The sequence below is a fragment of the Suricata suricatta genome, chromosome 8 (assembly GCF_006229205.1).
Source record: "Suricata suricatta isolate VVHF042 chromosome 8, meerkat_22Aug2017_6uvM2_HiC, whole genome shotgun sequence".
Classification (NCBI taxonomy): Eukaryota; Metazoa; Chordata; class Mammalia; order Carnivora; family Herpestidae; genus Suricata; species Suricata suricatta.
Window position 1 is genome coordinate 43,187,698 of NC_043707.1, and position 13,664 is coordinate 43,201,361.

The 13,664-nt window shown below is 56.0% G+C and overlaps 1 protein-coding gene across 1 annotated transcript in view; it reads right to left on the bottom strand.

Moving 5' to 3' along the window:
- Nucleotides 1-3,294: 3,294 nt before the first annotated feature.
- The window catches only part of PHGDH (phosphoglycerate dehydrogenase), a 32,414-nt gene continuing 22,044 nt past the window's right edge, over nucleotides 3,295-13,664 (bottom strand). The window contains exons 6-12 of the mRNA XM_029947715.1: nucleotides 10,977-11,109; nucleotides 10,349-10,497; nucleotides 8,820-8,972; nucleotides 6,160-6,292; nucleotides 5,471-5,598; nucleotides 4,472-4,709; nucleotides 3,295-3,597 (exon numbers count right to left, since the gene is read on the bottom strand). Of these exons, the coding sequence (XP_029803575.1) occupies nucleotides 3,443-3,597; nucleotides 4,472-4,709; nucleotides 5,471-5,598; nucleotides 6,160-6,292; nucleotides 8,820-8,972; nucleotides 10,349-10,497; nucleotides 10,977-11,109 (1,089 nt within the window). The 3' untranslated portion in view covers nucleotides 3,295-3,442. The remainder of the gene's footprint in view (nucleotides 3,598-4,471; nucleotides 4,710-5,470; nucleotides 5,599-6,159; nucleotides 6,293-8,819; nucleotides 8,973-10,348; nucleotides 10,498-10,976; nucleotides 11,110-13,664) is intronic.

The window sequence follows — 13,664 nt, forward strand, 5'->3', positions numbered from 1 at the left end:
GAAGCAGGCTCCAGGCTCTGAGCTGTCAGCACAGAGCCTGATGCGTGGGGACAACCCACGAACCGTGAGATCATGACTTGAGTTGAGGTCAGACGCTTAACCGACTGAGCCACCCAGGCGGCCCTGTATAAACCCATATAACGCCCTGCGAAAGTTAGAGGGAGGAAATCGCGCCCCCATTTCTTGGAAAGCAGAGCACAAAACCTGCACCAGCTGATGGCTGGTGCAGAGGAGCTTCCGAGGCCCCCAGTCTACCCAACTCCCCATCCCCCCCAGCAGCAAAACTGCTGAGCACTCCCCTAACACCCTTCCCTCTCCGTCCAGTTCCATTCTCTGAGAGGCACAGGGGGAGCACAGCTTCTGCACCCAGCTTCCTTCCCTGACCTAAAGCTGCCACCCTGCCGACCAGGCTAGGACCGACTTCAAGGGCAACCAGAGCCCCTTGTGCAGCCCTGCCTCTGTTATCTGGGCAATAAACACAGGGCAGAGGTTAATGCAGCGTGCTTTTGACTCCTCCAGCCAGAAAATAAAAGGAAAGAATTTTGGCACCTACCAGAGAATTTTTCCACCAGAGAATGACTCGTACCCCTTGGGCTAGGGCACTGCTTTTTCCAGAATCCTCTTATAAAATAGCAGTGGTTCAGGGAGGTGGGATTGAGCCGGAAGTGGGGTGAGAGAGGGAGGAAGGACATGGGGCCTTTTAGAAAGCTGCCTCAGCTGCTCCAACAAGAAAGGGGCGCTTTGTGGGAGAGAAGACGGATTCCTTGTTGGGGAGCAGGGCCAGCTGGGAGGGGGCTAAGGATGGTGGGGCACTGGGCCCGTGGGAATGAGATGCTGAGCCAGCCCACTTCACTGTTTGCCCACAGCGTTCATGTCACAACAGATGCCAGAAACTCGGAGATAAACCCCGATTTGAGCAGCTAATGCAGCATAAGCCAACTCCCTGGCCCTCCCAGGGTGTAAGCCCAACTCCTCCTGTTACACCTGCTGCGTCTCAGCAGCCCCTTCGCTGGCCCCTGCTGCCTGCTCCCCTCAGCAAGCTGTCTGGGGACCCTTAGTCTAGCTGGCATTCCTGGCAGGACAATGTATGCCTTTCCTAAGGTCCCTGGAGAGACATTTGTAGTCATAGGGAAAAACCCCTACTCATTGGAGTTCTTGATATCATCTCTGGGCCTTGCCTTATGTTGAGCAGAGCTCACTATGGGGTCTTGGTGCTGAAACAGCCTCCGCTGGCCTCTGCAACCAGATCCTTCTGTATCACCCAATGCTGGTGCAGGCCTGCCTCCACTTAGGAGTCATGTGGACACCGCAGGATTAAAAGGATTCATCAACGGGGATATCGGGGTGCTGACCAGTAGAATAGGTGCTGCCCGTGCCCCTGGCACACCAGCTGATTCTCAGCCCTGGTTCGACCTGGGGCACTCAGGACGCCATTGGTCATTGCATCCACTGCAGACAGAGGTACCCAGCCCCACTCCAGTCCCCTCCTTCACCAGCCTTGGTACTGAGTGCTAGGTCTTCCTCTCGTGGCTCTGGGAGCACATGATTGAAACGGACTCCTGCTGGCAGTGACCAGGGCCCTCTCCCACTATGGAAGGTCAGCACAGCAGGGACGGATTTTCAGTTGCCCTGTCCCGGGCTCGCCCTACAGTCTGCTGCTCTCGTTGGTGTAGTCACAGAACACCAGCAGCCGCCTTGCAGGTGCCTTGAGCAGGACGGATCAAAACATGTGGAGAATGGCCAGCCCAGGGCTTCCATCGCCGAGGTGAACGCACCCTCTGCTTCCCAGCCAAGATGTACGAGAATGGCATTGCTCTCCAAAGCACAGGGCTACAGGGATGCCGTCCGTCAGAGGGACGCCGAGGAGTCCACAGCACCCTCTGCGTGGCGCCAGCTGGGTTTTCAAATCTTGCCTTTTTAGATCTGGGAGTTGTGCGGACAGCCACAGGACATCAGGTGATGCGAGGAAGCTGTCCCTCGCCTCCTCCTGCCACCAAGGCCAGGAAGCTTCTTGAGAGATGCTCCAGTGACTAGAGTTTCCAGAATTTGTCCTGACCAACTTTGAGCACCAAGTGTGGCATGTCTGGGGAGTTTTGAAGAAAGACCAAGAGACTGAATATTGAGCTCAACTTTTAATGCCATTTCTAACCTGATCGGATTCAGCCTGTTTTTTGAGGCTCCATAGCCTTCAGGGAAGGCCTCTCTGTTGCATGGGGTTCTGAGAAAGAGACGGAGGGAGACCTGTTATGTACTCTCAAAGAAAGGGACGAAGAAACCTACCAAGGGCACCGCCCATAAACCCCGCGTTAGTCCCTTTGATCCTCGCTGGGGCTCTGAGGCACCCCCACACTCTTCCTGCTGAGGACACAAAGGTTCAGGGGAATTAGGCCCACCCCTTCCTCTGAGCACTGCAGACACAGCGCAGCCACCCACCCCGGGTAGTTCCCCTGGGCCTTCCGCTCCATCACAGCATGCAAGAGGCCAAAGTGGGGGGGGGTCGCTCCCCCCAGGGCCCACCAGCAGCCCTGGGCCAGGCCTTCTCAGTCCAGACGGGAGCCTCAGAAACAGATGTGATTGGGCCCAAAGTAGGGCTGGGTCATCTCCTACTAATGGGGGTGGGGGGGAACCATCAAAAGGTAAAACCCTTAAGATCAGGGAGTGCCATTCTGTCATGCTTCATGAAAATCATTTTTTTTAAAGTCAAGCAATATACTGTCCAATCTGTTCTGAGCTGGCTTTGTGAATCCCAAGAATTCTCATGCCTCATACCTGCACTTATGTTCTTTCCCTTCTGAAACCTTCCAAACACCTCCGGGTACCACCCTCAACTCAAATCACGCATCTTCTGGATTCAACAGAATTCACACACACCTCACCACACCCAGGGGCCTCTGCGTGCTGTCCCTCCCACCGGACCGGGACTTCTTTTGGGAATGGTCTGGGTTTTAAGCTTCCTCCTAGGCAAATCACCTAGCCTGGCGCCTGCACATGCGAGGAATTCTGTTTCTTCATGTGTGTGTCTATTTCCCAGATGGATGGCATCTGAAACACCACTGGTTTCTGAAACAGAGTTTTGCACCTGCAAAAATGCGCCTGAATGACCTGCTAGACAGACGGGAGAGGGATCCCTCTTCTGAGCACACACCCAGCCCGGCAAGCACTTTGCTCACCCCCATCCCCCCCACATCTCCCCCCCGCCCCCCCCTCCCCCGTCAAACCCCTACTCTCAGCGCCCCGCGCACGGCGGCCTGCGGACGCCCTCTGGTGGCTCTTCAGGGTAATGACAGAAGTGCATTGGAGATTTGGGGTAGGCTTTTTATTGGGTATGGTTATTGCCGCTGCTCTATCGTCCTCCGAGTAAACAATGGCAGCCCGAGAGACCTGGCTCTCCTCTCTCTGTTGATCACAGTGGGCAGGTTTTCTTCAGAAAAGCGCCCAGAGCTCAGAAGTGGAACTGGAAAGCCTCCGACACATGCTGCTTCCACGCCTCCAGGCTGGGCAGCAGGGAGGAGATGGCCATGACGTGCCAGGTCTCCCCATCTGACGCCACCGAGGTCTGGTAGGACACCAGCTGCACGCCTGACTCTGCCAGGAGGCCTGGGAAGTAGACAGACAAACCCCTGGTGGGCACGGGGCATGGGGGAAGGAGAAGCAAGAGGCAGGGATCAAAGTTGCAATGGGAGGGGAGGGGGGTGACAGTCTCAGAATCAAAGAGCTAAGAGACAGAACAACGGTGCACCTGCCCAGCTCCCTCGCCATTCAGAGACTTTTAAGGAACACCCTGGCCATCAGGCAAGGCGAAGAAGGGAAGATCCAGCCATAGATTTTAAGCAATCTCCTGACTTGCTTGTTGTTGGTTTTATCCTGACCAACAGCAAGGGGAAAAGCAAGGGAACGTTCCTCTGGTCAAAACTGGGCAAGTAGGCCTTTTAAGGTCTTGTGGACACACTCTGCCAAAGCTGGAAATGTTCCAAATCTCCCAGTGGGCCGGTGCCAGGGCCCTGGGGCAGGTCCAAGACTCTCACAACTGCTGGAGCGGAGGGCCACACACGCTTGGTTACAGTCAGGCCCGTGTGCAGGTGGGGGAACCTACATGCAAAGGCTCAGAGTTCCTGGGACCCAGCTCTCCAGGCACAGCTACACCGTGTGCTTAATATGGCAAGCAGGCCATCAATAGGGGCTCCGGGGTTCTACCCTGGCCACACGGCTCTGGGACCCTGAGATAAGGCACTTTTCCTCTGAACGCTGTATCCACTTCCCAAATGTTGTGGAAACAGGCTGGACAGACCCTGTGCGCCGCAGAAATTCCCCAAGGTTGCAGAGAGGAGCTATAGGAAGCAAAAGCCCACGGAGCCCAATCCCAGGGGAAACCCCCCACCTACACCACACACACACACACACACACACACACACACACACACACTCGTCCCTGCTTCAAGGGCACAGGCAAGCCCTACAACCCCCTCCTCACCAATCATGGTGGGCAGCATCACAGGACTAGATGGCTGAGCCCGGAACAGGAGCAGGGGCAGGCCCCTGCAGAGAGGCACTTCCGGTCTGAAGACGGCTCCGTTGAGCGCCTGCAGCACAGGCGTGGTGCCCTGGACCAAGCCCACAGCCCGGTAGGGGGCACCTTCCAGGGCCACTGTTAAGAGGCATTCTGCACAGCCCTGCTCGCCTGGCCCAGTAGGGCTGTGGGAGGTGGTCACCTGTGGGGAGAAGGCAGGGGGCACCGTTATGCCTGCCAGCTTCATCTTGTCCACCCTCTGTGTCCCCATCACTGCCCATTTGGGGCGCTTCAGCCAGGTCACAACAGGCTCAGCACTCCAGGGCTGAAGGAGAGGGCACATGGGCTAAGTCTGGTGCCCCTGAGCATTAGCTTCCTGGGACGGGCAGCAGCCTCCCTCCAGGGAGGGCACGGAGAGGTCTGCCAGGTACAGAGAAAGGCTGGGAGCAGGGGAGGAGGAGGAAGGGGGCGGGTCTGCCCTGGAGGCAGACCCAGTCTGGCGCCCCACCCGCCCCCAGCTTCAGGCTGTGAACTATACAGGGAGCCAGAGGGGAAGGCACCAAAGGGGAGGCATGAGGGCAACATAGGTGGCTTCCAGAGTCTGCAAGCTGATCAAGAAACTGGGTGCTAGGTGGGAGGAGCAGTGGGCAGAGTCAGAGGCTGAGCGTGCTGGGCTAGATGCAGCCTGACTCCTCCTCAGTAAAGCAGGGGTGCTGCTCCGGCCTCCCTTTCTCACAGGGCACTTCTACACAAAGCAGGATCATGCGTACTGAGTTCCCTCGGCAACGCTCAGAGGCGGGCGGATGGAGAAGCGATGACTGCCTGTCACAGGCGGACAGTGTCAACGGCGGGACCTGTGCTGGGGGGGGCACTCATCGAGCAGGGCTGCAAGCATGCTAGGGAAAGGTAGGGAGAGAAGGGCAGGGCCCAGAGGGAAAGGAAAGGGCGGCGAGGGGCACGCACGTTGAGGCCTGTCTCTGTCACCAACAGCTTGGCGTTCACCAAGTTCACATCCTGAGCAGAAGTGTCTTTGAGGAGGCCGACGATGACTGCGGGGCTCAGGCAGTTTCCAGAACTCTTCAGGGAGCTTCCTGGGGACGGAGAAGCTACTGTAAGATCGCTGTTTGGTGAGCAACACAGGAGCAGATGGGAGAGCACCGGCCAGGGTTTGGGTCACTGCCTCCTCACTGTCCCGAGGGCCCCCACCTCAGCCTGCCAGGGCAGAGAGCCAGCCACGGCCGCCCAGTTCCCTGCTCGTTTCCTCCGGCGAGCCCCTGGCTCTGACCTTGCTTATTACTGGCAATGTGCAGGGTCTAACCCCCCAGCTCCCCAAGGGAGCAGGTGTACAGCAGTCCATGGGCGGTGGGGGGGCAAGCCTCTGCAGATTGGACCCCCTTCCCCCCCCATCCGCACAGGCTGGACCCACTTAAAAATACTATATAAATGTGACTTGTGAAAATCACATGTGTTTCCCAGTGATTTTCTGAGCCCCTCCCCTCTGTCCCCACTGGGTAGTAAGTGAGCCATACACAGACATAATGTGGGACATGAGGTCACAAGACTAGAGTGAAGGCACTTCCCAGTCCCTCCCTGTCTCTGACCTGCTGCAGACACATCCCTCTTCCCCTCCCTCTGCAGGGTCCCCAGCTCACCCTGTGTTACCACCTGGATGGTCCCTTTGGGGGACCCAGCCCAGGCTCGCATCAGAGCCCCCAGGGCTTCTGCCAGACCAATCCAAGGCTTGGTGTGCGGAGAGAAGGCACTGGTAAGGGCCTGGGCGTTCACCTGCACGGAGAGGGGGAGCAGAGCCAAGGTCAGGAAAAGGCGGGGCAGGGCACACCTGCCTGACTCGGCTCCTGACCACAGCTCCACGTGGGCAGAAGGCACAGACCCATCCTTGCTTCGGGTGCCTGGGGGGTTGGGGGGAAGAGAACCCCCATCAGCCACGGACAAGACAGTAACTGATGCCTTCAGCTTGGGGCCACTATAGAGCCAGAAGAAGGCGCAAAAGGCCAAGACCATTCCAAATTTCCAGAAGTGGGTAAAGGCATGTCCCCCTCCCTGAACTGTGCCAGCTTCCGTGGGCGACGGCTCTTTCCTGTGCTGGGGAAGGGTCTGGACAGCCCAGTAGAAGGTGGGTCTTTGATGTAAGCTGTATGGTGAGCCATAGATCACTTGGACCTAGAGTGGTAGGTCGCCTTCCTTTTTACTTTATACCTCAATTAATAAACAGTGAGTGTTTACACTGTCATTAATCACTTTGACCAAATACCACAATTTATAAAGTTAGATTCACATACTCTTAATGATCCTATCCCCTTTCAGATGTTGGGCCATGTGGAGGCCACTGCGAGGCAGGCTGGGCAGCTAAAGGGAGCACAAGCCACGTGTCCTTCTAAAGGTAGAAATGTAGGGTCTGGCGGGCTGGACCCCCACCAGGAGCTTGATAACAAAGCCATCTTGTCCTGGGTCAGAATGTCGATTCCATTTTGTGGTTTAAGATGGTCTGCCTCTGTAAATAAACTCTACGAAAAAGCGGGGAGGGGCTCCTAGGTGGCTCAGTTGGTTAAGCACTGACTCTTAATTTCAGCTCAGGTCATGATCTCATGGTTTGTGAGTTTGAGCCCCACTTAGGGCTTTGTGCTGACAGCACAGAGCCTGCTTGGGATGTTATCTCTCCCTCTCTGTCCTTTCCCTGCATGTGCTCTCTCTCTCTTTCAAAATAAATAAACTTAAAGCATCCAACTTCGGCTCAGGTCATGATCTCAAAGTCCGTGAGTTTGAGCCCTGTGTCAGGCTCTGTGCTGACAGCTCAGGGCCTGGAGCCTGCTTCTGATTCCGTGTCTCCCTTTCTCTCTCCACCCCTCCCCCACTCGTTCTCTCTCTCTCTCTCTCTCAAAAATAAATAAACATTTAAAAAAATTTTTTTTAAATTTGCCCAAGTCTCACTACTTTGATCCAGAGAGTTTACCCCGATATAAGATGGGAAGAGCCTGTGGTTCCATTTGATGGAGCTGGTGGTAAGCAGCCCCTGTCATGGAAAGGCCTGGAATGCCACCACCACCTAATGACACCATGGGAACTCCCAAGAGCTGTGACAGGAGGGCAGACAGCTGCCTGGCAAAGGGCTGCAAAGGGAAAAGCCCAGCCCCAGTTGGCGGACATTGGCCACTGCTCAGGCCTCGGCCTGGGTCCCAGCACATCACCTGGGGGAGGGAAGACTGCTCAGAAGTGATGCAGAATAGAGAGGGGACAGGCATACAGATGGGCAGGCCAAGTGTTGTCATTGCCCACCGTCCTGTGGCTGCCACCAGGTTGGACTTGGGTTGGGGGGGATTCCTTGGGGGAGCAGCTGGCTCCCTCACTCCCTCAGAGGGTAGAAGGTGGGGTGGCCCCGGTGGGCTGAGCAAAGCACCCTATGTCTCTCCTGCTACAGTTCTGTCCCCTGCAGGGAAGACTGCCATGTTGAGGCCGGGAAGGTTGGGGACCAGCCTTGGCTCTCTTCTAGAGTAACGATGCAGAGTTTAAAGACAGAAACTCATGAAATCTTAACAAGAGAGAATGTGGTTCTTTGCATACAGTTTGAAACTTGACTAGAAAGGCCAAGCAAGTCTTTGGGAAGGGGTGGCGGTTGCTCCTGAAAGAGAGCTATGCCTTCCTTGTTCATCTGTGTCCCCCAAAGGGCTAGGACAGATTCTGGTACCTTCTAGAGCTTAAGTAACATCCAAAGACCAAATGATTGAGACAGGACTGGAGGAGAAACGTGCCAGGAAGGGCCCAGCATGAGCTAAGACAGGAAGTAGGGATACCAGGCCATGATTTGGGGAAGGAGAGCGGGTGTGGGGGGGTTCATTCTGGGGCTGGGAACTCGGCCCTGCCCAGGGGTACAGGGCATACTCAGGCCATGGAGGCGAGAGAAGGCCCTGACGGGCCTCTCCACTGGCCAGTCCCCCAGCTGCCACTGCCCACAGCACCCAGCATGGCCCAGGCCACACTCCTTCATTCCCAAGGCTTGTGGAGAACAAAGGGGCCTTTCTCCAGAGCCCAGACCCTGGGAAGAGCCGCAATCTCGGCAGGGAGGCTACAATATAGCAGCACTGAGCCGTCTCCCCGCTCCCTGGCCGCAGCTACCAAGACTGGGACAGGGCGGCCCCTGCCACCCCACCCACAGGCCTGGCCCAGGGAGAGTCCTGGTCTCCCGCTCCCAGGGGGAGGACACTGCTCACGCCAGCGGTCACCCCCCTCCCCAACACTGAATCCCCTCCTGCTCCTTCCGCTGAACCTTGGGCCCCGTCTGCCTGGCTGTACTTACCACCCCCGCCAGGGACTTCCCCTTCACCATGTCCACAAACTGGATGGCAATCTCCTCCCCGCAGCGGCTCTGGGCCTCCTTGGTGCTGGCGCCCAAATGGGGACAGCTGATGACGCTCTCGTGCTCCACCAGGGCGCGGTCCCTTGGCGGCTCCTACCCAGAAAGAGACACCTCTGGGTTGGCTGCCCGGGGCCACTGGAGAGGGGGGCAGGGGTGGTGACGCCTTCTGCTTCAATCTCGCCAGGGTGCTGGCTGGTCTCAAAGCCCGGCTTCCTCGTCAGTGTCCCACCACGGCAGAGTGGACAGAAGGACAGATGGGTTTGTATCTCGGCTCCACGGCTTAGGCGCCTTCGGGTAAATCTCCACCCACCTCTCCAAACCTCGGTTTCCTCATCTATAAAATGGGCTAATACTAGCCAGCTGGTAACACTGCTGTGCAGATTATGTAACTCAGGAGGCGGTCAGCCAGTGGGGTATTGCTGTGGTTACTGGTTTTCCCCCTGAATCTGTGCAGCACGGACTGTCAGCTCTTCACCTGTAGGTCCTCTACACCCACGGTCACATCCTGGCTCTCATGACGACAGGCAGCCCACCCGCTAGAGTCCTCCCACCCTCTGCTCGCTGAGCACAGCGCATTGCCTTTGGGAATGCCACTCAGGTCTCTCTGTCAACACAGTGGCAGGTGCCATGAGGAGGCCAAAGACAGCAAGAGGAAGGTGCTGGGTTGGGGAAGGGCCAGGCGGGCCTCTGCCTTCAAGAAGCTTACTGTCTAGTTAGGGTGGCCAGGAGTACAAACCCAATGCACGGTGTCCCTGGGCAGGGAAGACACGTGAGTGCTACGGGGCTCCGAGAGGGCTGGGGACCTGCCAAGGCCCCACCGCAAGTACCCAGCAACCCCCTACTGCCTAGTCCAAAATCCCTGCTCTTTCCCCTGGGTCTCTGATGCTGGTGGCAGGATTTTTGAGAGAGGCCGACAGGATTCGTGGGGAAATGCCCTGTCCATCATTCCATCTGGCGTGAAGGCGGGCAGCTCCCCTGCAGAGACAGGGCAGCCCATGCCCAGGACCAGGCCATTGTTCTTGGGCTTCCTTTCCTTCCCCGAAGAGAGGAAGGAAAGGGAAGAAAGGAGAGGCCAACAGACCCCGAGTGGAATGTCTTCTTGGCAGTGGGATTCATTTCATCAGAGACCTGCCTCAGTACATGATACACCCCGCCCCAAGTGATCTCTCCCTGTCCCAAATCTCATCCTCAGAGCTGATTTGCTGCACCGTCTTCCCAGAAGCTAGGCACACGGCAGGAGTGGAGGGAGCCTGAGGCCAAGAATTGGGTTCCATTTAAAATCTGAGTTTTGCAAAAGACAACAGCGTCGTCTCCAAAGCAAGCTCTGCAAGGGCTCCTCAGACCATGAGGGCAGGAGTTTTGGCAACACAGTTTCTCTTGTTTACCGTGGATGCTAGGGATCTCAGGCCGAAGGCGTGTGCACACTGGGCTTCCTCCGCCCCGGCTCCTCTTCTCTGCCGGGCACTCACCTCCGTAAACACGTCCAGCGCAGCGCCAGCACAGTGACCCGACTGCAGGGCCCGGAGCAGGGCCCCCTCGTCCACGATCCCTCCCCGAGCGCAGTTCACCACACGCACCCCCTTCTTGCAGAGGGCAAAGGTGCTGTCGTTAAGCAAGCCTGGAGGGAGGGAAGAGCTTTCCTGTAGTGTGGGTGCCTGGCATCCGGGCACCAGTACCAGGCCCTCCCTTGCCCACAGTAGCTCCTCCCGCACTGGCCTGCCTTCCTGCAGGGCGACAGCCTCTCTGGCCTCACCTCTCCCTTCTTGGACACCCCGGGGCAAAAGTCTCTGTTCCAGATTTGGACCAAACTCAGTTCAGAAACATCCTAGTACTACCTGAGGGATCAGTGCGCTGAGCAGGCCCCAGAACCAGAAAGGCCAGCAGTGGTCCCAGGAAAAATCCATGGGACAGACATGTTGACCCAGTCCATCCCGCACATTCCCAGCTAGCTCACTCCTCCTCCGTGTGATGCAAGGTCAGCTAACAAGGCATCACCGGACACCCGGCCCAAGGGACCTGGTCACCAGCATCTGCAGGAGGCTTGGATGGGGGGCCCACCCCAATCTGAGGCCAACCCATCAGAAGGGACACACGTACCTGTGGTGGAGGGCAGGAGAGGTGTGTGCACAGTGATAAAATCACAGAGAGGCCAGATCTCCTCCAGGGGAAGCTGCTGAACACCAAAGGAGGCCGAGACCTCCGGCGAAATGATGGGGTCGTACCCTATAGTCTGGTCAGAAGCGACAGAGAAACAGAGAGAGGAGTCGATATCACTATTAATTTTAGTATTGATATTAATAATGGTGGCCCTTTATCCAGTGTTTACCAAGCACAGTTGCTAAACCTCTCCAAACGCCGGTAACCTGTACAGTAATACAATAAAAGATGGTACTATTCTACTTTAGAGCTGAAGAAAGTGGGGCTCACATATGAGGAGGAGCAGGCCCTGAGTGCAAAGGGAGGTCCATACGCTTAATCATGAACAGATCCAAGAGCGGCGTGTGTGTGTGTGTGTGTGTGTGTGTGTGTGTGTGTGTGTGTAAGGTGGAGCTCAGAAACACTTGGCTAGCAAGGAGCCCGGAGAGGGAGGACGACTGCCTGGGGAGCAGTGATGCTCCTAGGGGACGACCAGGCAAGAGACGACAGGCTGGCCACAGCCCAGGACCGGCAGGGTCAGAGAACAGGCAGGGGCACCGGCTGCTTCAGCAGAGCGAGGAAGCAGGGAGTGGTGAGGAGGGTAGGGCAGCGTGAGCAAAGAGACCAAGACTGGACACTGGTAGACACATCAGTGGGGATTGTTTAGTCCCTTCTTGAACTTTCTTTTAAGGCTTAAAATGCATCTATTCTTGGAAGGCATGACTTGGTGACGAATCACACAGATGTCTAGATGACTAGAGACGGATCCTTTCAACAAGACAAGTTTGATGGGGGTGTGGAACAAGGCCATCAAGAGGGGGGGAAAGGGAGACATGAAGGAACTGTGGATGGGGAGGGACTCAGAAGAAGATTCTGAACTGACAGGAGAGGAGGCGATCCCACGGCAGAGTGACCTCTCCAAGGCTGCGGAGCAGGAAGGGAGGCTGACTCCCAGGAGATTGGGGGGCAGGCAGGAAACTCTAGGGGTACAAACTCCTACAGCCTCATGATATTTGCCAAGGCCATCAGAGGGGAAGGGCATGTGGAGAAGACAAAGCTCAGAAGAAAGGACGTGTCCTCATAGCTCATAATGGCGAACACTCCTTTCCCACTTCTTATGTCAGGTGCCCCCAACTCCTATCCAACGGATGAGGCACCATGACTTTCCCATTTTACAGGGGTGAAATAACTTAGTCAAGGTCACACCCAGTGGCAAATGGTGGAATGGGATTTCAGAGCCTGTGGCCCTAGCGCCCACCCTTTTAATCAGGTAGGGAGGTTCATGGTGCCTCCTGAGAGAATAGGGGTGGAGATGGACATCTCTCTCCTGCACCAGGAACCGTGTTGGGTGCCAGTCACACAGGTCTCAGCAAGGGCAATGCTTTGAAGGTTACCAAGCCAGCACGAGCAGCTGGGAAGAACCCACAACCAGCCATGAAGCATCTGCCTCTTTCAACAGAAAAGACTTAATCCACTTTCTGTCTTAATCCACTCCTGTCTACCCAGGAGGTCCACCCCGGACTCTCTCCATCAGCTTGGTCCACATCAGCAGCACAGACTGGGGGAAAGAGGTTTAGCAGTCATAAAAATCTCAAAGCCACCATATCCTCAAGAAGGCAGGACAGACAAGTGACCTGGGGACACTTGCAGGAGCCAAGGGATGGCAATGACCCAGGAGGCCCAGACCCGGGTCTTCATCCTAAGGAGAGAAATTGCGTGGATGACTTCAAAGTCTTCCCCTGCTCCGACATTCAATAACTCAATATTTCTCGAAAAGAACGTTCCCTTAACCTGGAAACGTTAGAGATGAACCCGACAATGTTCAGAGGTGGCCCAGGATTAAACAAAAACAAACAAACAGAACGTAAAACATAATACTCGAACACTTTAACAGTGGCCATCCCTGTGTGGCAGAAGTGTTTGCTCCAGCAGGCTTTCCTGAGCTTTGCTGTGTTTCCCCCATGGATAACCAATTCTCTGGGGGAAATGTTAAGTTATCTGAGGAAAAATCACAGCAAAGAAGCTTTCTATATAAAATTCAGCCCTTCCAAAAGACATGAACAGACACTTCTCCAAAGAGGACATCCAGGTGGCCAACAGACACATGAAACGAGGCTCAGCATCACTCATCATCAGGGAAACACAAATCAAAACCACAACCAGATAACCACCTCACGCCCATCAGAATGGCAAAAATCAACAAGTCAAGCAGCAACAGATGTTGGCAAGGATGCAAAGAAAGAAGAACCCTTTGGCACCGCTGGAGGGAATGCAAACTGGTGCAGCCACTCTGGAAAACAGTGTGGAGGTTCCTCAAAACATTAAAAATAGAACTACCCTGGGGGTGCCTGGGTGGCTCAGTCAGTTAAGTGCCTGACTTCGGCTCAGGTCATGATCTCATGGTTCATGCGTTCAAGCCCCACATCGGGCTCTGTGCTGGTGGCTCAGAGCCTGGAGCCTGCTTCAGATTCTCTCTTTCTCTCTCTCCCTCTCTCTGTCTCTCTCTGCCCTGCCCCTGCTCAATCTCTCTCTCTCTGTCGCTCTCTGCCCTGCCCCTGCTCAATCTCTCTCTCTGTCGCTCTCTGCCCTGCCCCTGCTCAATCTCTCTCTCTCTCTGTCTCTCTCTGCTCTGCCCCTGCTCAATCTCTC